Source organism: Monodelphis domestica, chromosome 1 (genome assembly GCF_027887165.1).
Source record: "Monodelphis domestica isolate mMonDom1 chromosome 1, mMonDom1.pri, whole genome shotgun sequence".
Classification (NCBI taxonomy): domain Eukaryota; kingdom Metazoa; phylum Chordata; class Mammalia; order Didelphimorphia; family Didelphidae; genus Monodelphis; species Monodelphis domestica.
In genome coordinates, this window is record NC_077227.1 from 625,605,675 (window position 1) to 625,632,346 (window position 26,672).

Genomic DNA, 26,672 nt, shown 5'->3' on the forward strand with positions numbered 1-26,672 from the left:
AGAGTTGAAAAGGATCTTAAAGATTAAGCCTTTGGTTTTACAGAATGATAAATTGAGACAATGACTTGTCATGAACAATTGTCTTCCTGACTTCAAATCCAGCATAATGGAGTATCTGTTCTCACTTTTTTTAATTTCTGCAAAGCATATTTTAATATACTATTTTACTTTCACCCCTCCCAATTCAGTGCTAGTTCCACTATGAGGGAATTCAGTTCTAGGACCCTTCTTGAATTTCCTGGCCTCTCAAGGGTACTTAGCTCTCAGAAGAATATGGATGATTAAGCAATATTAAAAATTATCAGAATACATCACCACTATTTCATTCTCCACTATTTTTTTATGTTCAAGACAGTAATAGAAGTCACTGCCAAGCTGTTCTATCTTTCAATCTTCATCCCTAGGTCTAGTTATTTAGAACACCAAATATATTCAAGATTGTTATAATAAACAATGAGATAAATACTGTCTGGGAATGACTATTCAGACACTAAGAGACATAGTGTACTTCTCAAACCTTTCTTGGCTGTGTTCCTGTTCCTCAAAGTAATCTCCTTTTACCATTCTTCTCCTTGAAGGAAAATCACTTGGAAGAGTCTTGCACAACTTTAGGGCATTGATAATAGTGATGACTCATGGTTCTATGCAACCGTCATAATTCCCAGACTCATCAGCAACTGCAAGAACTCAACAGCAGTTTCCTGTCTAATCAAAGGAGAAGTTAGCTTTCCTAGACACATTAGCTATGTGATGGTTTATCCAAATGAGAATTCAGTCTGGCATCTGATGGGCAGCAATTGGGGGTACCTGAAAAGTACAAATAAAAACAAGCAAAGCATTTAAAATTTTAAGATGTGCCTAGCTTTTGCACATTTCTTTAAAATTAGGTTCGTAAAGGACATTCATTAAGGCCCATAAAAAATTCTGAATAGATTATTTAGCACTATTATCTGCAGCTGTCTCTTCTGATATACTTCAGGGATTTTATTTGCATATGAATTGACACATCTCCCCCTCATTGCCATTGTTCTTTTTGAACAAAATTTGATTTCTGCTGTTATATGTATTTTTCCCTGTCAACTGTATTAAAAATAAAATTATTCTAAAGCGGCTGCTCCTGCATCCCTTCCTCTGTAATGAAAGGCCTTCAGGTTGAAATAGCCACAGCCAGGTTTGGATAATACTCTGAGTTAGCAACCAACCCACTAAGCAGGCAAAGCACATCCCAATTCAGCCCAGTGTACTGATGGATTTCATGTCAGATCTTCTCATGCTCTGTTGACCTCCTCTCAAATAGAGTCTGGATTTTGTGAGTTTGAAGCATCCCCTGTGGGACATAATTGGATATAACAATACAAAAGGAAAAATGACCCAAACACACCCACTTCTTAACCCAGCAATTATTCCTCCATTCACTCATTTTTTCATTCATCTCATAGCCTACATATATTTTTTTTCTGTATTGGCCATTTATTTTATAAGACAGGAAAGTAAATGGTCTTTAACCTCTCCTGTTATGTGTTGTATTTTAAGTTACAATATATGCTATCATATGTAATCCACAAATAGTATAGTTATAATAAAAATATTCACTGTATACATGTGATTTTAAGAACAGATCTTAATTCTATTCTGCCCAGGCTTAAGTTACTTCCCTCGTAGTAAATCATGAGCTCATGGAGATATATAAATTCTTTCATCTTACACTCAGAAACTTCATTGTAGTAAAAATAATGCATAATGACCCAGGCTGCTAAAATTAAATGTCAGCCCAACGTGTGCTGAGTCCTTTTATCATCTGACCAGCAAAGTTTCTGAAATTGGTGAGCACTGTACAGAGGCAAATGGAGTAATCAAGGCATCCAGGCATGGAAATGAATATGAGTTATTTTCAGAGAACTACTGATAGCCATTGGATTCTGACCCATGCTCCCAGTGCCTAAATTTCTTATAATAAATTTGGGCTTCAGGAAGGGACATCAGCCTTTGTACTAAATAGGAATAGAACAAGAGATGGAGCAGAGCTTTTCCCATTAGAGATAGCCCGCATAGCTCAGACAGTAAGCAGGAAAAGTGGCATACGGTGGCAAATTTTCCAAACAAAGGCTATAGCTACAAACTCAAGGACACCATGTGGAAAGCACTGCTGATTGTGTAAGCCTTTCGATCTACACTCACATAAGGAAGATGCCATTATTAGGCATTATCCTAGCACCCCAGAAGAGCCAATTGCAGGGAATAGATACAAACCTTGTTTCTCATTGAATTAAATTCGTATACTTCTCACAAGTACAAGCAAGTAACTATCTCCAGGGAAGCATGGCCATTATTTGCCACTGGTATTCTCAAAACAGGCTATTTTCATTTGTAAAGACTGGATTTCCCAACATTGCACCATTTTCTCTTGTGGGATATAATGACGGTTGTATACTACCACGAGCCCATGGCACAGGCCACTGCAAACTGTAAAATAAGGTCTGACTTAGATTTTATGGACTATGAGTAGTACACTGTTTTTTTTATCCTTTGTCTGTAATAAACATTAATGCTTTTGAAATCTGACCCAGAAAGAATCTCTAAGCATCTCATTCGAGATTGGAAAGTCACCACCCCTCCTTTATTTTATGCAGTAAATGAGTTGAACTGCATTTTGCCCTCTGTCCATTGTTCTAGAAAGCCAAGAGCTTCAGTTCTCTCCCCTGAGAGTACAGACTCTCTCCTATACCCCATCCTTGGCTGAGCAGTTTTGCCACAAACTCCTTGTCACTGGGGAGAAGCCCATGGTGACAAATAGATGCTGCGGCAGATTTTCCCCCTCTTTCTTGCTTGCTTGTTCCCCCTCCCCCCCTTTTTTGCAGCTTTAGCATAAAATGGTCAAATGATGTTCCACTGCAGAATTCAATTTCACAGTTCAGTTAGGTCCTTGATTACACTGCCAAATTCAGATTAATGTGCATTTAACTAACATGGATCAGGGGACTCCTGGCCGACAGCCAGCTGTAATAGTAGCAATTGATGGCTGTGTAGAGTTTTATGCCCTGTCCACCCCAGCGCACCAATGGTGAAATTGATTGATTAAATGAATTCATTGCTATAATTATTTGTAATTGTGATACATCATGAGCCTGTGTCTAACCCTCTCCTTGGAGATGTCACAGACATTGTCAGGGAGTATTTCTGTTGTGTTGGTAACCAGGGATTATTCATTCCTAGCTAATGCTGGTTTTTGTGTGCACCTCATTCTTAGTTGGTGAAAGGATTTTAATAGAGACATGAAAGAGAAACCTTCTTGCTTCCTAACACCAAGAATTCATTTATTTGGAATACAAGAAATTCCAGAAAAGCTAAAAAGGAATCATTAAGTGGAAATAGGCATATACTGTTAACTGTTTCAAGCAGGAAATGAAATCATGCTTGCATGTACTGTCCGTTTTTTTCCAACCTCCTGTGGAGATCATTTCTGCCCAGATTGTATCAGATTTTAAATAGAAATAATCACTTTTTGTGCTATTGGAGTTGAATTCTTTTTTTTCAGTCTAGGTCAGAGTTTTCTTAAAATGTTCTTCAGAGTTGCTGCTTTGAAAGTCCTGATGTACCATGCCCTGTGACTAAGTACTGCATGGGAACATTTCAAGGCTAGCAACATTTTCCTTTCTTAATACATTAAATAGGAAATAATGGATATATGAAACATATTTATTATGTGTTGTCATTTATTTAATATAACCTTAAATCCTCCCTTTTACACCAAAACTTTCCTGATTCTCTTTTGTCTCACATCTTGAGTTGCATTTTGAGGATCTCTCTTTGAATTTCATGGGCAAGATGAGTTTGGGAAACACTGGCTCCAGGAAATGGCCTGAAAATTTATTAATTATATTTGTCTTCTGTTAATACCTCACAACAAACATGTCCCCTTAAAAAACAGGTTACCCAAAATTCAGATTTTTATTCCTAAAAAGTTAAATGTTATACAATTAGTGTCATAGGGTGGATTAAAAGAAGGGATTCAAACAGGGTCCACCAACTGCCAGCAACTGCCTCTGTGTTCATTCCTCACCTCCTTAGAGCTCTGGAATGCTGGCCCTGTCATTGCCCTGTGGGATTTCTTTGCTTCTTCTTTTTTGCAAAGCTAATCCTTTTCAACATTACAAAGTGAATTTATGGCAAGAGAAAGGAGGGAATGCTCTAGACCTCTGTTTCCTGATCTGTAAAATGAGAAGGTTGAACCAAATAATAGTTGTTAAGTTTTTTTCAGCTCATAATTTATAGAAAGAGATAGTGACATAACAGACTTGGAATCAGGAAGAGCTGAGTTTGAATTCTACCTACCACACTTACTAGATATATGACCAGGATCAAGTCACTTAACATCTCTGATACAGCCTCTGTTTCCTTGACTTAAGAAACCTAACATAAGAAACATTTAAAATTATTTGTAAGCTTTAAAATCCCTTGTAAATATCAACAATTGTTGTAATTGGAATGATCCTCAAGATATTATGTAGTATAGTGAATAGAGAACTGGCCTCAATGCCAGAAAGACCTGAATTCAAGTCTAATATCTGAAACTTAATGGCTGGGTAATCTTATAAAAGTTCCTTAAACTTACAGGTACTTATAGGCAAATATCTAGAGACTAAATTGCAAAGAAGATACCAATTGGTAGTGGTAGAGTTTCCTAACTAGCGTTTTTTTTGTTTTTTTTTTCTTGTTTTGTTTGTTTTTTTAATAACGCCTTCTGCCTTAATAACAATTCAAAGACAGAAGAACAAGGGCTAGGCAAATAGAGTTAAGTGACTTGCCTTGGGTCTCAAAGATAGGAAGTGTCTGAGGCCAGATTTGAGCCCAATTCCAGGCCTGACTCTAGCCACTATGCTACCCAGCTGCCCCTTCCTATCTCTTTATTCCCATGAAATCACAGGTTTAGAACCTAATTGTATCTCTATTTCTCTCACATATGGCTATTTTTCTTCCCACAAAAGTTAGCATTAGACTTGGATAAAGACCATTTTAAACTTAAGTGATCCATTCCTAAAAGCAGATAAAAAATAAGATTTATTCATTAAAGTATCTTATTTTTCATGTCAGTTTTCTTTACCTCCTAGTGGTAGTCAAGAGTAGATGTCCTTTTATCATTCCCATTTATCATGCTTTCTGATATACAGATAATTTTTCAAGTCTCTTCATGTGACTCTGCCCCCATTTTTCATCTAGTTTTCTGAATGACTTTCAAAATTAAATTGTAAAAGGAATGACTTCCCTCTATAGTGTACCCCCACACACACGCATAAAATCTACCATTTGAAGAAGATGGAATATTTTCTACAGAATAGATAAATTCTGTTAAGTTTGCAACTTACTCACTCCCTTCTGCCATGCCCTTCCAACTGTCCCTAACTGACAAGTGGCATAGCAGGGGGTCACCAACTGACAACCTGCACAGCAGAGAATCTCTTACTCCAAAATCTTATTGCTCCTTTTCCTCTTATATAGAAAAAAGGAGAAATTAATAAAAACTCGCTTAACATATCCCCCCGAGATCCATTGGGAGATCAATCTCCCTAATGGATCTTTCAAATAAAACTATCCTGTACTCTATATTATATACTGGGAGAAGTAGAGAGAAAGTAAAAAAAGCAAAATAATTCTTGAAACATGAAAGTCTTAAATAATTATGCACTTCCAAATATTTAAAGTTACAGAAGTTATAATCACAAAATTCACACTATACCCTACATGAATAAAATCTATTCTTCTTATACTTTACAAAAATAAGAACCTAAAGATATTAATTCAAATATACCTTACAATTACTATGCACATAAAAATAAATGAGAACCTTATGTGTATTTATATATTATACCTCTTAAAATAAACTAGAACCTTATATATGCAATTAATATACATCTAATATTTACCTTATATACATAATTCATACATCTAATATATAACTTTTTCTATAATCCTATAAAAGTATTATTATAATTATTTCTACATAGAACTAATAAGCCCTATAACAGAATACATAACAAATAACATAATAAAATAATGTAACAAATTATACACTTACCATTACATTCCATTTCAATCCTTTATGTATGAGAAACCTTTATTTAACCTCAAAGTTCAGTATCCTTAAAATAATGCCCATTGGTAGTAGTTCTTGTAGAAATCCAGTGTTCTTATAAATATTGTCCAATTGTCCTTTTGTAGTCTTCTTCTTGAATTTCAATGTCCTTAAAAACAATGTCCAGGTGTTTCTGTAGTCTTGTCCTCGATGTATGCAGCTAGTCATTTTCAATGGCAGGTATCTGTAATGGAGTTGCTTCTGTTTGCTGAAAGTTCTTTATATGAATTATATCACCTGTCTTTTCATTTCACCTGTAGTTCCTAGACCATAAAGTAAAACTCTGGAAAATAGTGTTAAATGCAAGCATTAATAACATTAACCTTTTTCACATCATTTGGAGCAAAGAACCATGTTACAATGTGATTCTTTTCTTCCCTGGCAAACCTTCATAAAGGACCATGTGCACCTCCCTGAGATTCATCTCCTTGAAGAGGATTTACATTTTGGCTAGTATGTGGATGTGCTTCAATATTGACATGTTGTAATAAGTCATTTGCCTCAGTTTGGTTATTGTTTCTATTATTCTCATAATATCCAAACTTGTTATTTCATAAATTGTTTCTGTTATTATTGTTTCTAGAATAGTTATTCCTAAAGTTCACACAATTATTTCTAAAATTGCTGAATATTTGATTCTAGCATCTACAATTTATCATCAGGTGTCCACTTTTTCCACACACGTAGTACATTGGCCTCTGGTTTGTAAATTCTCTTTGGGTTGTATATTCTCACACAGGAGTCATAGCTAACCCAAAACTTGTATCACCTTTTTCAAGTTTATCAATTTTTCCATTTAATACCTTTATCTAATTTCTTAAAGCCCCTACTACCTCGTTATCATCAGCATCTTTCATTTCATGCCCATTATAAATATAAATTGCTACTCTCCTTAAATTCATCCAGGTCCATATTCATACAGTTAGGGCAACTGGTTTTAAAACAATCCTTGACTACTTTGTAATAGTTTGTTACAAATTGACTTCTCAGTTGTCTAATGTCTCTTTCTCTTGTTAAGTCAATGTCTATGTATCTTCCTCCCAGTTCTATAATTTTATCCATGAACTGTGAAGGATTTTCTCCCATTTCTTGCTTAAGATTTTCGAACTTTGTCCAGGTACCAGGTCTATCTGAATATTGTCTCATTGCATTAAGTATTGCCTCCCTAGCTTGACATAATATCGCATAGTCATGGGGATCATTAAAGTTCCAATGAAGGTCAACCTCCAGCCAGAGTATTACACTCTCTTTTTCATTTGTAAGCTTAATAATGTTATGCTTTTCCCTTTTAGTTAGTAACTCATCCAGAAGAGATTCAAAATCAATCCAGATTGGGGCAAATTGCCTGCATATTGTTTCAAGCTTTTCTTAATAACCACTCTGGGCTCATCCTCAAAAGAAGGAATGCTATACTTAAATCCTTCCATATTTTAAGTAGTAAATAGTTTGTGGTACCTAATAGTTATTAACTGTCTCTTAGGATTAAAAGGTACTTCTCTTAAAGGGAATAGGCTAGGGGTTTGTATTTTCTTTCTTTTGGCTTTTAATTTTAGGTGCTTTGGTAGGAGAATTAGAAACAATAAGAGAAGCAGTTTTAGTAGACTGAAGTATGATTTCTTTTGGTTCAGAGATATTTTCATTTTGTTGTGTAATAGTTTTGACCATTTGGGAGTTACTATCTTCAAGTTGAACAATTTTAGAGATAATTTCATTTTGTTGCTTTATAGGTTTAATCATTTGAGAGATACTATCTTCAACTTTGTAGATAGTTTCATTTTGGTTGGCAATAGTGTTAGTCAATTTAGAGATGATTATAATCCTCAAGATAGGAAACTTTAGTTTCCATTAATCTCTCTTTCAGTTATTTCCTTTTCTTAGTAAGGATTAAATTAAATACTTGATACAGCTGGTATCTTAGAAACAATCCTGAGAGAACAAATACTCTCATAAGTAGTATTAGCTAGAGACCATCCAAAACTGTGAGATGTGAAATCTCAGTAAAAGTCCCAGGTATTAGGAGTTCTCTGAAGTAATGAGGCATTAACTCCGTCACTATCCATGCCATGATATTGAACACCATGGTTATACTCCTATACTTTTCCTAATATTAGAAAGAGCAGAAGATCAATAGATTAATCAAACTCCTGGCTGGCTCACCAGACTGTGAAGAGTTCAATTTTTAGGGGGCAGGAGTTTGATCAAAATCCCCTGTGTAGTGTATTAAATGCAAAGCACTTAGTTGAAATACTGATAGGAAATAGGAAGGTAGAAAGTGAAAGTAATCTAATAATGGATTATAACTATACACAAGGTCCCAATCCTAATTAAATTTTGCTAAAAAACCCTAAATCTGTCTGCCTCAGAGTGCAGTATCTTCTACTAAGTCAAAGCCATCACCTATTCTTCTCTACTCTATTTAATAATATATCTACTATCTAACTACCTATCTTCCCAAGTTATCAATGATCAATAAGGCTCATAAGGCCTTAATTTCCATTTCTCTATCTCCAACTAGAGAGAACAAGTCATACACTCCTCTCCCCAGGAGACCCAGAGACAAAAGTCCTTTGCAACTGTCTCCCACTCACTCACTCCCCTCAGCCACACCCTTCCAACTTTCCCTAACTAACAAGTGGCACAGCAGGGGGTCACCAACTAACAACCTGCACAGAAGGGAGTCTCTTACTCTGAAATCTTATTGTTCCTTTTTCTCTTAATATAGAAAAAATGAGAAATTAATTAAAAAAAAACCTCTCAACATATATTATGTCATATAATATTTATATTTATTAAATTAAATAAGTTAAATATATATAGATAAAGCCATTTACATATATATATAGCCATTCATTCTTTTAAAAATATTTGATGAAAACCCAAAATGTACAAGCAAATAAGGGTTGTAACTAAGGGGAAGCACAAAAATTGTTTCTACCCTCACTGTTGTGTATTTTTCTAAACTTTGTATGGAAAATGAGGATTCTAGGTACATCTTTAAAACCTACATAATTCCTTGGTTCCACACACTTATCCCCCTCCCTCATACCCCTATTAGGTGCCTAGTTACTCTGAGGACATTCTTAACCAGAACTTTCCTTTCCTGGCTCAGTGCTCTATCATTTCATGTTAGTCCTTTGCTTTATAAGTGTCAAAGTACTACCTGCCATGATATCTTTAATCATTGTACCCTATTGCTTTCTAACATCATTGTCATTGATGTCATTGCTTGTCTTTGATGCACCCCCTTCCACTGTATTGAAATTTATCAATGCTTTAGATCAACAGTCAATCAGCCAACCAACAGGCAGTTAAGTGAATATCATTGTATCAAGCAGTGTTCTAAGCCCTGGTCATAGAATGATCTATTATGATTAATTTTTTTTAAAAGACTAGTTTGAGGCAAGAATATCAATTTATTGATTAGGCTAGGATTAAGTGATAGGACAGAGGTCCCCTCAAATGGCTAAAGACCCCCAAACTATGGCAAATCTATAAATTTTTACTCAGAAATACTCTTTAATTCATGACCCTTATATAGAAAGCAATATAGTATTTGAAAAATAAATTCTCACAGACCTCAAGAAACTTATATTCCAATAGGGTAGAAAATATCATGCAAATAAACAAGAATATACAAGATATCTACTTAGTAGTGTGTATATCTGAATTCTAAGGTAATCTTTGTACTAGCAGCTAGAGGGGCATGGAAAAGGACTTCCAAAGAAGGTAGTGTTTGAGCTTACTTTGAAAGAAACCTAGAATTCTAAGAGAAGGCAGAGATTTGCAGATAAGAGTATACAGAATACACTTTTATTTAATATGAATTATTAACACTTTATTAAGTCTAAAAATTCAACAAAACAGTCATTCAAGCCCTGACATTTATAGTATTTGCTGCTTTCTGGTGTGTAAATGCTCACACTGAAAATATAACAATTGTCTCACAACCAGTTGGTTCTGGATCCAGCATAACTGGGTATAGCAGGGAAATGTAAATTGTACTATGTATGATGAACAGCAGGGAGGAAATCAAACCTTCACTGTTCATCTAATAAACTTATGAGTACTAACATATTAATATGAGAGGGCTAGAAACTATACTCTTTCCAACTAGATTCCAGAAATTATTCATTTTAGCAAGCCTATGATAGAATCAATTAACAAGAACCTTTTAAATATTAATTGTGTGTAGATCACCATGTTAAGTGCTAGAGGAAATAAAGAATTTAGATATAATATAGTGTCTGTTCTAAAGGAGATTATAGTCGAATGGAGAGATAAGAAACTAATACAAATAGCAATAATAAAGCATTTTATATAAGTGCATCATTGACTTATAAATTTCTTGGTAAAAGGGGGAGTAGGAGTTGTTACCAACAAAGCATCAGGGGCAGATTCTGGGAAGAAATGGTATTTAAATTAGGATTTAAAGAATGGATAGATGCCCAGGAGATGCAGGTGAGGAGGTTAGGCATTCTGCTCATAGGAAATAACAATTATTATTGTTGTTCAGTCATTTTTCAGTTATCTCTGACTTCATGAATCCATTTTGGAATTCTCTTGGCAAGGACACTGGAGTGGTTTACTATTTCCTCCTCCAGCTTATTTTACAGATAAGGAACTAGGACAAACAGGATAAAATGACTTATTGAGGGTCACACTCTGCCAGATTTTAACTCAGGAAAATGAATATTCCTAATTCCAGACCTGGAATCCTATCCACTGAGGCTCCTAGCTGCCCCAAGACACAATTTAAACAATGTCAAAGAAACATGACAGTGAAATGAGCAATTTGTTTCCACTCAGATCCATTATTTTATATTTTCCTCAATTGCATACAGAAACAATTTATAACATTTATTTTCAGACATTTCCAGTTTTTCTCTCTCCCTCTCTCCCTTCTCCTCCTTTCTGCGGCAGCAAGCTATATGATATGTTATATATGTGCTATCATACAGTACACATTTCTGTATTTGACATATTGGGGTACATATTGCACATTCAAAAAAAACTCATGAAGGAAATAAGGTGAAGATTGGTGTGCTTCCATCTGTATTCAGACTCCATCGGTTCCTTCTAGGGCAATGGATATCATTTTTTTCTTTTAGTCTCTTGGGATTGTCTTGGATCCTTGCCTCTATAATAATGTTTGATCATTATACAACATTGATGTTGCTGTGTGCAACGTTCTGCTGGTTCTGCTCACTTCACCCTGCATCACTTCATCTAAGTCTTTCCAGGGTTTTCTGATCCTGTTCTTCATTTCTTATGGCACAGTAGTATCCCATTACAATCATAAAGCACAGCTTGGTCCACCATTTCCCAGCTGATGGACATTCCCTCAGTTTCTGATTTCTTTGCCATCACAAAAAGAGCAGCTATCAATATTTATGTACAAATAGGTTTTTTCCTACTTTGATCTCTATGGGAAATAAATTTAGGGTATGCACAGATTGATGGCCCTTTGAGTGTGATTCCAAATTAGTCTCCTGAATTATTATTATTGTGTTAGTTATATTAGTTCACAGCTCCACCAACAACGTATTATTGTCCCCATTTCCCCACATCCCCTCCAATGCAAAATGAGTAATTTGAAAGCAAAGGTTTATGCATTTTGGGCTGAATTGTACAGTGTTGTTAAAGTCACCACCACCAGAATGTCACAGCCACCCAAAAATTTGTTTAAGATAGCAAAATAGGGAAAATAGGAGAAATTGTATTACCCTCAAGCAGTTTGCAGCCCCATAGGATACTCAGTAAAAGTGAGACCTTGCTCAAGAAGCAAGAACCTGATCTGGGGTACAGGGAACTCTTTTTTTATACAGGGGAGCCATAGATGTAGTTTGGGGCAGTTGGGAATTCTTATTTACAGGCACACGTACCAGGATGGTCAGCAGGAATCTGACTCTGCCTGGACCAGTTATCTGGACCAGATACTTGGCGTATCAGTACCAAATGTTCTGGTTGCCAAATGTTCAAGGAAGATTGTTTAGAACACCTTAGGATTCTTTCTTTAGAATGCCTTGTTTGGATATCTGGTTGATCAGAGTCTGGAACTAGTTCAATTGATCTTATCAGGGCTGCCATCAGTTCTTTTGGAACAGAAGCAATGGACCTCTGCTGCTAGATTAGAGAAATGTGATACATTTCTAATGGTCACAGTCTTCATCAATATATTTAAATGTACATAGTTTTTTTCTGTATTATATTTTAAATATCCAAAGTTATCAGTGTATAAAGAAATATGGGATGAAGTTGGAAAAATAGGATGAAGTCTATTGTGGCTTTAAATTATAAGAAAAGGAATTAAAATTTTATTTGGAAGAAAATAAGTAACCAGTGAAGATTTTTCAGCAAAGGAATGACATGATCATATCTGTACCTGAGAAATATTATTCTGGCAGAAGTTAGAAGAGTGGTTTAGACTCATAGAGGTTCTAAACTTGCAATGAGTTTTTTTTTTTAACATAAAAAACATAATACTAAAATATTTTGATTATTGCATTTTAATATAATTGAATCTCTTTGTAATTCTTTCTATTTTATTTTATGCATTTAAAATATTACAAAGGGATCCCTAGGCTTCACCAGACAGCCAAAGGGGTCTTGGACACCCCTAGTTAGAAATACACTAAATAGGTTGGAAGATTTTGGTTTTTCTCTTCAAGAAGAAATTTATAATTGAGTAGCATTGTCATCGGAGTCAATGCTTATGGTCACAGAGAATTACGTTCTCAGATACACTTTCTGAAGAACATTAAAGGCATGAAATCCACATGAAACTTTTCCCAGAAATACCACCTACAAATTTCTCCTTGACGTGCATTCTCTGAACCCAAACACCAAAATTGAGAAAAGTTTTGCTAGACTTGGTTTTTCTATAGGGAGTTTCTCTTGTGTCAGTTTTCTGATGAACTTGTTTAGTTCTGTTCTGAAATAGACGATTTTGCTAGTCATGATAGTCATCTGGGTTTTTTGACGTTTTTGAAAATTTGAGCATTGGCTGAATCCTCTCCCATACAGATTACACAGAGAGATGGTGTCCCTCAGGTATAGATTCTTTGGTGACCATTGAGGTAAACATTCTGAGGGAACCATTTAGTACATTAGTCACATTTATAGTTTTCCTCCTTATTGTGAACACTGAGATAATTACTGAGGCTTCTCTTCAAGTAAACCACTGGCCATAGATACATTTACAGTGGCTCTCCCCAACTTGACCCATTTAGTTTTTATAAAAGGAATCTTTTATTTTCTTCATATTTATAGATCTCTCCTTGACAGAGTCCCAGATAAACATTGAATTTTTTTTAAAATTCCATGACTAAACCCTTTCTCACACTGATCAAATTTATACATTTTCTTTCCTACATGGATACTCCAATGAAAACTGAGATGAGCTCTCTGAGTGCAATTCTCTGTTATAGTCATGACATCTCTAGGTTTTCTCTTCTCAGTGGACTCTCAGGTAGACATGAAAAGACAAAGACGTTGTCAAAACAGTAATAGAGAGACATAAGAGTTGAAATAGAGCAAGATTGTAGAAATAAATGGAATGGAAAGGATTCAATCATTGATTATATGTATCAGATAAAGATAGAAAAGTGAGAGATTCTCCCAAGGTCATGAAAATGTAAGACTGAGTGATTGTTGTCACAGACAAAATTAGGGAAGACAAAAGGAAAAACAGATGTGAGGGAAAATATAATCAATAAACATTTATTAAGCACCTACTTTGTGCCCAGCACTTTGCTAAGCCCTATAATACAAAGAGGAAAAGACAGTCCCTACCCTCATAGAATTTACATTTTAATGAAGGAGGCAACATGCAAACAAATATATTCCAAGCAAGCTATAGAGAGGATGAATAGGAAATAATTAAGAGGAAAAAGCACTAGAATTAAAAGAGGATAAAAGGAGATTTTCAATTTTTAAAAAGGGCTTTTTTTTTTTTTTAGTTGGGACTTATATAGTAAGCCTTGGAGTTCCTTAGTTGAAGTAGAAGAGGGACAGCCTTCCAGGCATACAGGACAGCCAGAGAAAATGCCCAGAAGCAAGAAATGGAATGTTTTCTTCATGAGACATCCAGAAGGCCAATGTCACTGGATCTAAGAATATATGTCTGAGACCAAGGTGTAAGAAGATTAGAAAGGCAGGAGGGTAGGCTATTAAGGGCTGTAAGTGCCAAATGGAGCTTAGTTGTTTGGGGAGTCGACTATCTAGAGTTCTAGAGTTCATATCTTTGTCATGGGAGATTTTGGTTATGTTAGTCAGCACAGGTGAATTCATGTAGTAGTCAAATGTCAATTCCAACTCTATATTGTCTCTCATACCCATATTCTTTTTCCTAAACACACTTCTGCCACCTGATTCAGACCCTCATCAATCAACTACTTCTTGCCCAGACTATTGTAAATTTCCTCCTAATTGAAATTCTTGTTTTCAGGATCTTCTATTTTCAACCCATCCTTCACATATCTGTCAATGTAATCTTCCTAAGGCACAAGACTAATTATATCACTTTCCTGCTTAAAACTTTCAGATTTCTTTTGTATAAAATATAATCTCCTTGATCTGTTTTAAGGCCCTTCCAAAACCTCCCCTAGTCTACCCCCTCAATCCTTATTTTGTATTACATTCCATGAACTTACCATTCCAGCCAACTAGATTTGTTGTTGTATAATCAGCACAATCAAAGACATTTGAATTCAGAATGATAAGAACAGCCTTGGACCTAAAGAACTGGTGACAAACCCTGGCTCCCTGCTTTCAGGAAAGAAGTTGGTATTTCTAGCAATGAAATACTGTCTATGCTGTCAGATGCTGTTTCTGTATCAGTTAGGTTGGCTTGGATGTTCATTTGGTACAAGTGAGAATTCAAAAGGTGGATGAGTTGGGAGAAGTTATTTTGATCTAAAAAAAGAAAGGAAACAATAAAACTTTAAGGAAAAAATGCATTCTAAAACTTTCCAGGAATCACTATTATATTCACTTTGTCATAGTTTGCAGTCTATTTTTTCCCCTTTTAAAAAAAAATCATGACCTCTCTTTCTTAAAAGGACATTTCCTATTCTCCATAAGACTTGTTACCCTGACTTCATTCATTTGTGTCTAGATATCTGAAGTCATGAATATTATCAGTTCAATTATTTCCTGTGAACTTATAGGTGTCTTGCTATTCTTCCAATACTATATCTATTGTCTAGGATATGATCTCCACTGCACCAGAATCTCCTCATTAAATAACACCAGTTTATCTTACTCATAATTAACATTTCATATTTTAGATAAGTGTTTTACACCCGAGGGTTCATTGTATCTTCTGACATCTTCCACCACTGTCACTGCTGAAGTAGAGATGGAAGGGGGCCACCCAGGACTGAGGGTCTTTTTTGAAAGAAATTTTATCTTTTATGGTTTGCTACAGCCAAAGAATTCATCACCTCCTGAGCAACCTTCTGCTGATGAGTCCCTGTGTACTTAGCTAGTCAGGCTGTAGACACAGCCTTTGCCAGGTCTGCCCTCCAAGCTCCTGCTGGTACTTGAAATATGCCAACATAGCCATTAAGAATCCAGGGTCACCTCTTCTCCATTATAAGGTATCAGGAAAAGGGCCTTGTGGAGGACAATCCAATCTGTAGTTAGTGATTTTAAGTACTTAGCATTAATCTCAATTACCAATTAGTATTGATAATAGCCATAGCATTTGTTAAGTCTCCACTATGTGCATTTCATAGCCAATTCATGCCAAACAAAGAAGGTTGTTATATACTATTCCTTATGTAATGTAAGAAAGAATGTAACATCCTCCAGGATAAGGCAGATCAATTTTATTTTTCTTATTTGTATACTTAGCACCTAATGAGGTTGTGTGTGAGTGGGTGAATATTATCAGTGATAATTCTGATGAGAAGTCAGAAGAAAAAGAGTTGTCCAAAGAGAAAAATGAAGATTTATAGGACTTCTAATCAACTTAGATTTTAAAAAAATGTAGAGGATGGAAATAAGATGTTGCTGATGATGATGATTATAATAGTGAGTGTGTGTGTGTGTATATATATATATATGAAAAAAATATATATATGTATATTGCTTTAAAGCATACAAAATACTTTATAAAGCTTATCTCATTTAATCCTCACAACAACCCTGGAAGGTAGGTGCAGGTATTATCCTTATTTTACAGATGACTTAACTGAGGCAGACAGAGACCCAGATCACATAGCTAGCAGATGTCTGAGGCCAAATTTGAACTTGAACCTTTCTGACTAGACATCAAATGCTTTATCCCACGTGCCACTTACATTTTGGAGAAAATGGAGAAATAGTAAATGGAATAAGAGCACCGCTCAAATGAAAACTGAAGAGAAACAAAGCAGAGATGTTTAATTATCTGCCAAAATCATATATATATATATATATATATATATATATATATATATATGTATATATATATATATATATGTATTGTATGGAGCTATAATTTGACTTCTAATGAGCAAACTCCCTCTACCAATAAAGAGCTCCAACTTATGTATAATTTGTGATTTTAGGACAGAAATAACCTAGGGTCTGTGAACTTGTTAGTTTTTAGAAAAAAAAAAAGTTCCCCTTATAATTGCCTTCTTTTCTAATTCTCTATATCTTACCTTATTTATTTTAAATCATTCCAATAAGGGGTCCATAGGCTTCTCCAGAATACCAAAGATATCCATGATGCACAAAAGTTAGGAATCCATCTTATAGTGTTGCTGGGATCCATGAGAGGTTGAATGACTAGGTTCCACACTAGCCAATGTGTGTCAGAGATAAATTAAATCCACTTCATTCTAGTAGGCCAGCTTAATATATATTATATAACAAACATTATTTTTTTTGCCATATACATAGTAAAAAGAAAGTAAATTTCCTCTAATTAAATTGAATCCTAATTAGGGGCATCCTGAAGAAACCTTCCCTAGACTGCAAGCTCCTCTTATGAGTAAGACTTGGTATCTCCCAGGAGAAGGCTTATTTTTTGTAAAAGTAAACATTTAGCTTTCATTAGCTACTTAAACCTTAATGAGTTTATAGAATTTTCTAGGAATCCAGTAGTGACATCTAGAAGAAAGGAGAACAAGACATCCATTTCGATAAGGAATGGAGGGGTCAGAGATGGGAAGCGTGGGGGGCCTTATTCAGGCTGGACAAGGCCATCCAGGGTAGGAGAGAGCAAGGAGAGAGCATGAAGATTCCAGGTACATCTAAGAGGTTAGGGGATAGCCCCCCCAAAGAGCATCGCTGGAAGAATCCAGGCAGCAGAAGTCAAAAACTGCACAGCCAGTCGTGGGGGAAGACGGCGTCCATCGTTACATATATATAGTAGGATTTCCAGGGCACTGAGAAGGACCATCTCCTCATCTTCTCTGCCATGCTTTCAATTCCTTTAGCCATGCAAAGTCTTTTTTCCAAAGAGAGAAGGCTTCAAATGCAAACATCAAAGGAGAAGTAACACATTTAGTGCCATTTTTACTGGGGTATGAATGCCTAATAATATAAGGTGTAATAATCAGGGGTAAATACTAATCCTAAGATTAGGTTTTGATAGGAGGAAAAGAAGACAACATAAAGTCCCTGGGGATCTTCATGAGACAGGCTTCCCTCATTTTATTATTTTTTTGTCCACTTTAGACGTCCTACACCTTCATCATTTGACCCATGTTGTGAATTGACTAGCTGTGATTGAAATGAAGACCACCAATGGTGACCATCTCTTTTTGCTTCCTCAGGTGGATTACGATCGAGCACAGATGGCTGTTAGTCCAACTCTGTCTGGATCTGACACTTACCCTCGGGGCCCAGTCAAACTACCTCAAAGTCAGAACAAAGTTAACTATTCCTCAAGTGGCTACCAGTACCCTTCTGGGTATCACAAAGCTGCTCACTACCACCAGCCCGGTCTCCAGACCAGCTCTCCATACATCTCCACAGCTTCCTATCCAAGCTCCCCAAGCGTCTCTTCAAGTGCTTACCCCCCACCTAGCTGGGGGTCATCCTCAGACCAGCAGCCTTCCAGGGTGTCCCATGAACAGTTCAGGGCTGCTCTGCAGCTTGTGGTTAGCCCTGGTGACCCTCGCGAATACTTGGATAATTTTATTAAAATAGGAGAAGGGTCGACTGGAATAGTTTGCATTGCCACTGAGAAACACACAGGGAAACAAGTCGCCGTGAAGAAAATGGACCTCCGGAAACAACAGCGGCGGGAGCTGCTTTTTAATGAGGTAAATCGTGTGCCCTGAGCACTTTTCTATTATTGGCTGAAAGGGTGATTGGCCCGGGAATATGTTTGTCAGGAGGCTGGTCTACTGCTACGAGCTCTGTGGTCATTTGGGTGTTCTGGTTGACCAATTTTTAAAGCTATGTTTAATAGAGCTAGAAAAGGCAGGGGGTAGGGGATCAATATTCTTAATCTCCTTTAAGCTCCTGTGTGGGGGAACACAAAGAAGGTAGGGACATTCTCTTATTAAACCTCCTAATATCTCCTGGTGAAGTCTCCAGGAAGAGGAGAGACTCTACACGTATATTAGCAGTGGGAACCCTGCATTGGGGCTTAGAGGACATGCATTCATAGGATCAGAGATTCTGTGCTAGAAGAAACCTCAGACTGGCTAATTCAGCTTCCTTATTTTATGGAGGAGGAACCTGAAGTCCAGAGAGCCCAAAGGACTTTGTCCCAGGTCACACAGGCAGTAAAGTATCAGGGCCAGGATTCAAACTCAGCTCATATCATTCCACAACAGCTATTTATCCCTTCTACCAAATCTGACACTTGAGCAACTTTGAGTAGCTAATTTTTCCTCCTAGTTCTATTTTCTTATCGACAGCATGAAGGGGGCAGACTAAATGTGATCTGAAGTTCCATGTAGCTCCAAACCCTGTAATCCTATGAAAGGATATTCTTCTTGATAAATGAGGAAACTGAAGTTCCTTAGCAGTAAAGTCCCTAAATATTGCCTATATCTGTTTATGCATCTATGTAACTATATACCTATGTCTATAACTATAGATTGACAAATAGAGAGATAGACAAAGACAGATCAGTAGATGAGAGAGAGAGAGAGAGAGAGAGAGAGAAGCCAAGAGAAAAGGGGGGAGAAAGACAGCGAGAAAGAGAAAGTCAACAAAAATGGGAAATCATTGATGATAAGCTCTGGGTTTTCATGGAATTTCCAGAAGGTAGTTCTTTGACAGATAAACTCCTTCTAAGTAAATTTGTTGAGTGCTTAGAGATCACTCAGGGATGTTGGTTAATTAACATTTTTTGCCTCTCAGATACAATACCTTGACAATCAATAGGTTACCATTAGGTCATCCTTGTCAATACCTCATCTAGAGGCATATATGTTTCAATCATTGAAAATATAAGGTGAAGTATTAATAGCAGTGATAATTATAAATTCTGGAACCTACATTAGCCATCTCCCAGGAGGTTCTGATCTCCTTACTCTGCTATTTTAAAGACTTTCTCAAAATAGCTAGAGATTAATTGATCAAGAATCATAAGCAATAAATTAGTAGATAGTTATAAAGCTAAATACATAACTCATATCTTTAAAAAATTATGGACACTGATTTCATTCTCTAAGAATTCTGTGTGGTATTTCTTTAAATCTTCCATATATATATATATAAATTTTTAAATTTATCTTCCATCTTAGAATCAATACTGTGTATTGGTTCCAAGGCAGAAGAGAAGTAAGGGCTAGGCAATGAGATTTAAGTGACCTGCCCAGGGTCATATAGCTATGAAGCACTTGAAGTCAAATTTGAACCCAGGATGTTCTGTCTCAATTCACTAAGTCACTTAGCTGCCCCATCTGTGTAGCATTTCTATCCCTAGTTTCAGGTTCATCACTCAACTGAATGACCATTTTTATAAATAATTCAAATATATTTTTATAACTAGTCTATGAAGTGTGACAGTTTGACTTTATATTATGAACTGATCATAAATATTTCCTCTGTGACATCTTCCACCTTTCATCCAATGGCCCCAAATCCCAAGGCCCTTTCAAATTGTTTAAAGATAGTCACATATAATATTTTTAAAGGAAAGTTTATTGCATTGATTGATTAGGACAGTAGAATCATGCTCTTATATATTTATAAGTTTTAAAAGTATAAACTGTACTCTAATGGGAAAACTATTGTCAGGGGGAAAATAGGTTTGTGGCCTCTCACACAAACAAATACATAAAGAATTTGTGATTTTGCCAGTGTGTGAAACTCCCAGGGTTCCTAATTAGGACTGATTGGATAAGGGCTATAAAATCTCTTGATAAATAAAAAGTTTTGAAACTTGCTCAATATCCCATCGCTATTAGATTTGAGAAGCAGAGCTTTAAGCTAGATTCTCCTGGTTCCAGATCCAATGCCATATTTATCTTTCCATGATGCCTCTTTACCAACTAATGGCCACATCATTTCCTTTTCTTCTGTACAGGTCGTGATAATGAGGGATTACCATCATGACAATGTGGTCGACATGTACAATAGTTATCTTGTTGGTGATGAGCTTTGGGTTGTAATGGAGTTCCTAGAAGGTGGAGCTTTGACTGATATAGTGACTCACACGAGGTAAGTTTATTTGATGTCTAGGGATGCTTACAAGTCTCTTTTTCATGCATTTCTTTCCCTTACAATTAGACTATCCTTATTAATGTCTTAATTCAATTCTAAGTCATTCATAGGAAGGCATTGCAACTTACTATAATGCAATAGTCCCCATACACTGTAGAGGGAATAAACACCCATTTAAGTCTCTGTTGAACTAAAGTTAATATGTTCTTGCAAATGATAAATGGTCAGTGGCAAATAGTATAATAATGCATTTTTTTCATTGTAAAAAAATCAATGAATCAATCAAAATACATTAATTCATTAAATGTGTTCTCTATGCTCTGAGCTTTACAAAATGGTAGAAGTATGAAGATAGACAATGAAGGAAATGATATAAATAGCTACATGAAAGATATATACAGAGAAATTGGTAGATAATCCTTGAGGGGAAGGCTTTAAACTAGGGACCAATAATTGCCTCCCTCTCCAGTGGTATTTAAGTTATTTTCTTTCAAGAAGCCAGGGGAACTAAGGAACAGAAGTAAGAAGAAGCATGGAGCAAATTTCTTGATACATTGTGCTACAAGAATCTGAACAGAAGTGCAAGAAAGAGATATCTTTGAATCTAGTTTAAATAAAAAATAAGTTAAAAGATCAACTGTAGGATATAGTTTAGTTACACATAGGAAGAGACAAATGTACTTCAGGTTTGTTTTTAAAATAGCCTTGAAAGATAAAGAAGTACTTTCCATTCTATTGCTTCTGCCTTCGCCTCCCTAACAATTCTATAAATGAAAGTGGCGCCAGGAGACTAACCCTGGGTGAGGGGCAGAGGAGAAGAAGGAAGCATTGTGAAGATGGAATTAGGTTGGAAGATCACTGATGAAGCACACAAGGATGTCCTGGCTCCATGTTGGTCCCCTGTAGTTTTCCAATTTGTGACTTTGCAGCAGGGAGAGGACAATGAAGTGAATGAAGATCTCCACCAATTTTCCCTGCAGTTTCAGCTGGTAGGATATTGTCTTCATAGGAGCTCTGCAGGAAACTCTTCTTATTGCTGAGACAATGTGCTCTGCAGATTCCTGTGGATAGAGAAACCTATAAATCCTGTACTTTTTCTGATCATAAAGATGATAGCCTAAAGGTGGAATTTGTTTGTGTCTCAACATGCTGAAGAAAGCTCTCCAAATTTCTTTCCAAAAGGGACTTTTCCTCCCTTAAAACATTTTTTTCCAGTTTCTAGGATTGAATCAGGAAATGTCCTCAACTGGCTACTAATAATTCTCTTCCTCCTGATATACAAAGAACCTATCTTTTGGTCTTCTCCTGATTTTACTTTTCTAATAGCCCAGAGGACTGGGACTGGGGTAACAGAATATAACAGAAGGCAAGTTAATAAATTGTCAGGGTGATCCTGGAATATTAATAACTTTGAATTGTAACTCTGCAAATATGGGGAGTTTCTACCTTAAGAATTTTGATAAATATTTGTTGGTAAATTGATTGACAGATAAAATGAATTATCATTGTCATTACCTTGGATTGAATTCTATTTAGCCTGGACTAGTTTATAGAAATATAAAATATTACTGTGTTCTTCATCTGGCTACGAATGGTTCAAATTCATTGAGTTAGAGATCAGAGTATTTTAGCAGATTAGGCCTGAACTTCTAAGAGATGACTTCTCAAATGGTGATTAACAATGTAATCAGTTATTATTATAGACCACCTGCAGACTTTTATTGTCTACTTGGAACAAATTAAAATCCCATATGCTGGAGAAAATGCATTAGAAGGAAGATTAGGACACTTTGTACTATAATAATTTAAGACACATTTGACTGATGCCAACATAAACGAATTCCAAAATAAATATTGGCTTTCCCTTCTGGGCAATTACCATAACCATCGATAGAAATTGCAGCTTTGTATGCCTTTGTTAGATGTCAACACTGGCAGTTTGACATTGCTAGGTCAGACAAAATGACCAACATGTTCACAAGCAACTAAACAAGATGAAAACTTTTGATCCATTCTTCTCCCCTTCCCTTCCCAAATCTGCCACCTATTCACTTCATTTGCTTCATCCACAGATATCTCTACTATCCTTAGAATCTTTAGAATGACCTAATTAGATCATTACAAATTTTTATGATGTTCCCATAAAGTTAAAGGATTTTTTTCCCCGCTTAGTCTACCTGTTACTCATGTAGCTTGATTTGAGAATGGCATTAACTTTGCTACAATATTCAGAAACTATTTAGAATTTCTCCAGTATTAGTATGAATTGTGACCAAGACCAACAAATCCAAGGCATTTTTCCATTCCCTTCTCTTAAAAATGTTTTATCACCTTGGTGAAGATTCAAATTGGAGAGAAAGCCCACATCAATGAGATCATCATAGTTATCATCACAGTAGTGGTGAGAGATTAGGAATAAACAATTGCTTAATTAATGTAGAATGAATGAATGCTATATGGAATAGTATTTTGCAGAGTATTTAATATTTTTAAATATACACTGCAGAGGGACAGCATGGTAGTAGCAGAATGAACATTGGAGTGGGAGTCAGTCAGCCTGGGTTCTGGTCTCTGGCTGCTACTAACTTGTGATGAGACCTTAGGAATGTGTTCTCAACTAAATAATAAGGGAGTTGGACCAAATGGCCTCTAAAGTCTCTTCAATCCTAAAAACTTCATTTCTGCTCAGATTCTTCCATAGCTATGTGATCTATAGGGAGATAGAGTTGGTAGGGTAAGTGATCACTGGCTTGATGTAATTTAAGAGGTTCTTAGCAGTTTCCACTATTCAGAAATGTTTGCCCAAATAAGTATGTGGAATTCTACTGTCTTAAATGTCAACATTAGACATTTCTTTCTTTGAGTTAACCTCTTTATGATCCTTTAAAACGATATTGAGACAATACACTCAGTGGATTCACACTAAGATTTTAGTGTCTCTTCATGTATTGATCATCTCTGATTAATTTTGGCTATTTCTTACTTCTGCATAATGGTTTTGATACTTCACCTTGGAGGCAGGAACTGTCTTTTGTCTTTCTTGGTATCCCTTAGCAATGAGCACAATGTCTAGAACACAATAGGTACTTAATACCTATTTTTGATGGACTATTAATCTTTCACAGGAGCTTTAGTTAATGATAAAGACCTGAACAAACATAAGAGAAAGAAAAGGGAGAAAGGGAAAAAAATGTCTAGGATGATGAGGCAGGGACTGTCACAAAAGGAAGACCCTACTGGTACCATTGACAAACTTGACAATTGTTTTAAAGCCAGCATTGATGAAATGGTATTATAATTATTCCCATTTTACAGACAAAATTGATACACAAAAGTTGCCTAACCCTAGGACACGTACATATATCGGCTCTACAAATAGCTTCTAGCTCCTAGGTCTTAACTCTGTGTGCTTTCCACTATACTAAGATATCTCCTGAAAGATATTACTTATTGTAGGTCAGAAGAGAAGGACTATTTGTAGGGTCTTAAACAAAATGGATTTTTATTAATTCCAATATTATTTTTTTATTTCCAATAAAATTATTTTATTAATTCCAATAAAATAACCAAGTAGCCAACAGGTAAGAATAACTTTTACTTAGGATAGAGTTGAGACTTAAGCTTTTGGAGCCCATTGCCATCAACTTTGTGCTGACTCAGAGACTCTGTTGTACAAGTCAAATCAAATGTCATTCATTTCATAAGCATTTATTAAGGATCTACCTTGTTCCCAATGAGGCCACATTTCTTACATCTGGATCAGCCAGGTGTGAATTGGCAAATGTAAACTAATTAACTTAAACACACTCTAAACCTGTAAATGTTATTTTGCTTAAAAATATCCTTAATCCTCTAAAATTTCTTTTAAAATGATTTCTTTTTTAGAATGAATGAAGAACAAATAGCTACAGTCTGTTTATCAGTCCTGAAGGCCCTTTCTTACCTTCACAATCAAGGAGTTATTCACCGAGACATAAAGAGTGACTCCATTCTTCTGACGAGTGATGGCCGGGTAAGAAACCAAGATTTTTCCTTATCTTTAGTAAAAACACACAATTAAATTTGATCATCAGCCTCAGAGAACAGCTTTATCCAGATTCTTATTTCTTTAGACTCTGAACTTTCTCAACTTCATGTCCCTGTTTCCCTTCTTCAGATGCTTTAAGAAGAGAGAGACCATGTCCATCTGAAAATGCCATTTCATTTATTGAGTTAAGCTAAGGACTCAAATTTAAAGCACATTTCTTTGTTCGAATAGTGAGTATAGAAACTACCAAGGAGTATAGAAACTTCAATCACTTCCCCTTCTTGCTTTAATCCTAACAAAAATTAGCCACTCTCTACTGTTTTGAATTAACTTGACAGAAGATTTATTCTATGGTGGAGCTGTGAACTGATCTAACCATTATGGAAGCAGTTTGGAATTATGCCCAAAGGGCTATAAAAGAATGCATGCCTTTTGGTCCAGTAATACCAGTACCAAATCTATATCTATCCTAAAGAGCTAAAAAAAATGGGTACAAAACTCTTTATAGCTGCTCTTTTTGTGGTGGTGTCAAAGAATTGGAAATGAAAGGAATGTGCCTCAATTGGGGAATGACTGAAAAAATTATGGTATATGAGATGTGATGAAATACTATTGTGCTATAAGGAACGATGACGAGGATGATTTCAGAAAGAACTGGAAAGGCCTGTATGAATTGATGCAGAGTGAAATAAACAGAACCAAAAGAACATTTTACACAGTAACTGAAATATTATGGAATGGTCAAATGTGATAAACTTTGCCACTAACAACAATAACAACAATCTAGGACAATTCTGAAGGACTTAGGAAAAAGAATGCTATCCACCTCCAGAGGAAGAACCGTTGAAGTGAGAATGTGCATGAAAACATAGGATTTATCACCTGTTTGTTTCATTAAAGGTTTTGGGGTTTGGATTATATAAGATTATTCACTTATAAAAATAAATAATATGGAAATGTTTTGTGTGATAATACAAACATAACCCAGAAAAAAAATTTATTTACTCATTAAAGAAAAGAAAGACATACTCTCTCTGGGCCATTGTCTGTCTTGGCTCTCCAAAGGCTTGAAATCCAGCTGTTATTGTTTCTTTAGACTCTAAAGGCTTAGAGGGTACCTGCTTGGACAGGTAGTCATGGTAGCCAATTCATATACTCCTTCAACATATCAACTGCTTTCCAATTTATCCAGAAGCAAAGGAAGAAAAAGAAAAACTGATCCCTCAAAGAGAATTTAGATTAGCAGAATGACTGTAAAATGGAATTTGATCAAGGTGGTCTCTTTAACCTCTCTTCCTGCCTCTGTGACTGTGGCACTGATAATAAATGGAGCGAAACCTCTCTTAGAGGTTTCTTCTTTTTCCAAGGCTAGCCTAGTCATCATTGTCTGAGTATCTTGGCATAGTATCAGATTTCTTTCAGAAATGATTCAGAGAGTCAAGGGGAATCTAGAGAGTTAGGAACACTGTGTTTCATTGAGTGGCCTTGGGATATCTTCCAGTCAGGTCCTACTTAATCAGAAGACCAAAAAAATAGGATTTATCTGCAGTACTATATAGCAGCATGTTTCTTTCAATTTTTACCATTTTATCATAGCTCTCAATTGTATGTGTAAACTTACTAAAATATTCTTAAAATTTTACATTTTTTATTGATGCCATGCTTCATATAGTTTAAAGCCCTGTGAAATAGATGGAGTAGACTCCACTTTTATTATTCCCATTTCATATTTAAGGAAACTGAATAAGTGCCTTGGCCCTCTCCAGCCTTCTTACACCTTACTTAACACCAGCTTCGACTATCTTTTGTCTTTCTTTGAATCCACAGCACCATGCGTAAAGCTTGACCTATAATAAGCATTTTATAAATGCATATGGACTGTCCCCATTTTGCCAA

General features: G+C 35.8%; 1 protein-coding gene across 6 annotated transcripts in view; it reads left to right on the forward strand.

Moving 5' to 3' along the window:
- The window catches only part of PAK5 (p21 (RAC1) activated kinase 5), a 320,486-nt gene that overhangs the window by 283,421 nt on the left and 10,393 nt on the right, over positions 1-26,672 (forward strand). For all 6 annotated transcript variants that reach the window (XM_007476696.3, XM_056813892.1, XM_007476699.2 and 3 more), the window contains 3 exons: positions 17,899-18,390; positions 20,613-20,746; positions 24,635-24,761. In XM_007476696.3, coding sequence (XP_007476758.1) covers positions 17,899-18,390; positions 20,613-20,746; positions 24,635-24,761 — 753 coding nt within the window. The remainder of the gene's footprint in view (positions 1-17,898; positions 18,391-20,612; positions 20,747-24,634; positions 24,762-26,672) is intronic.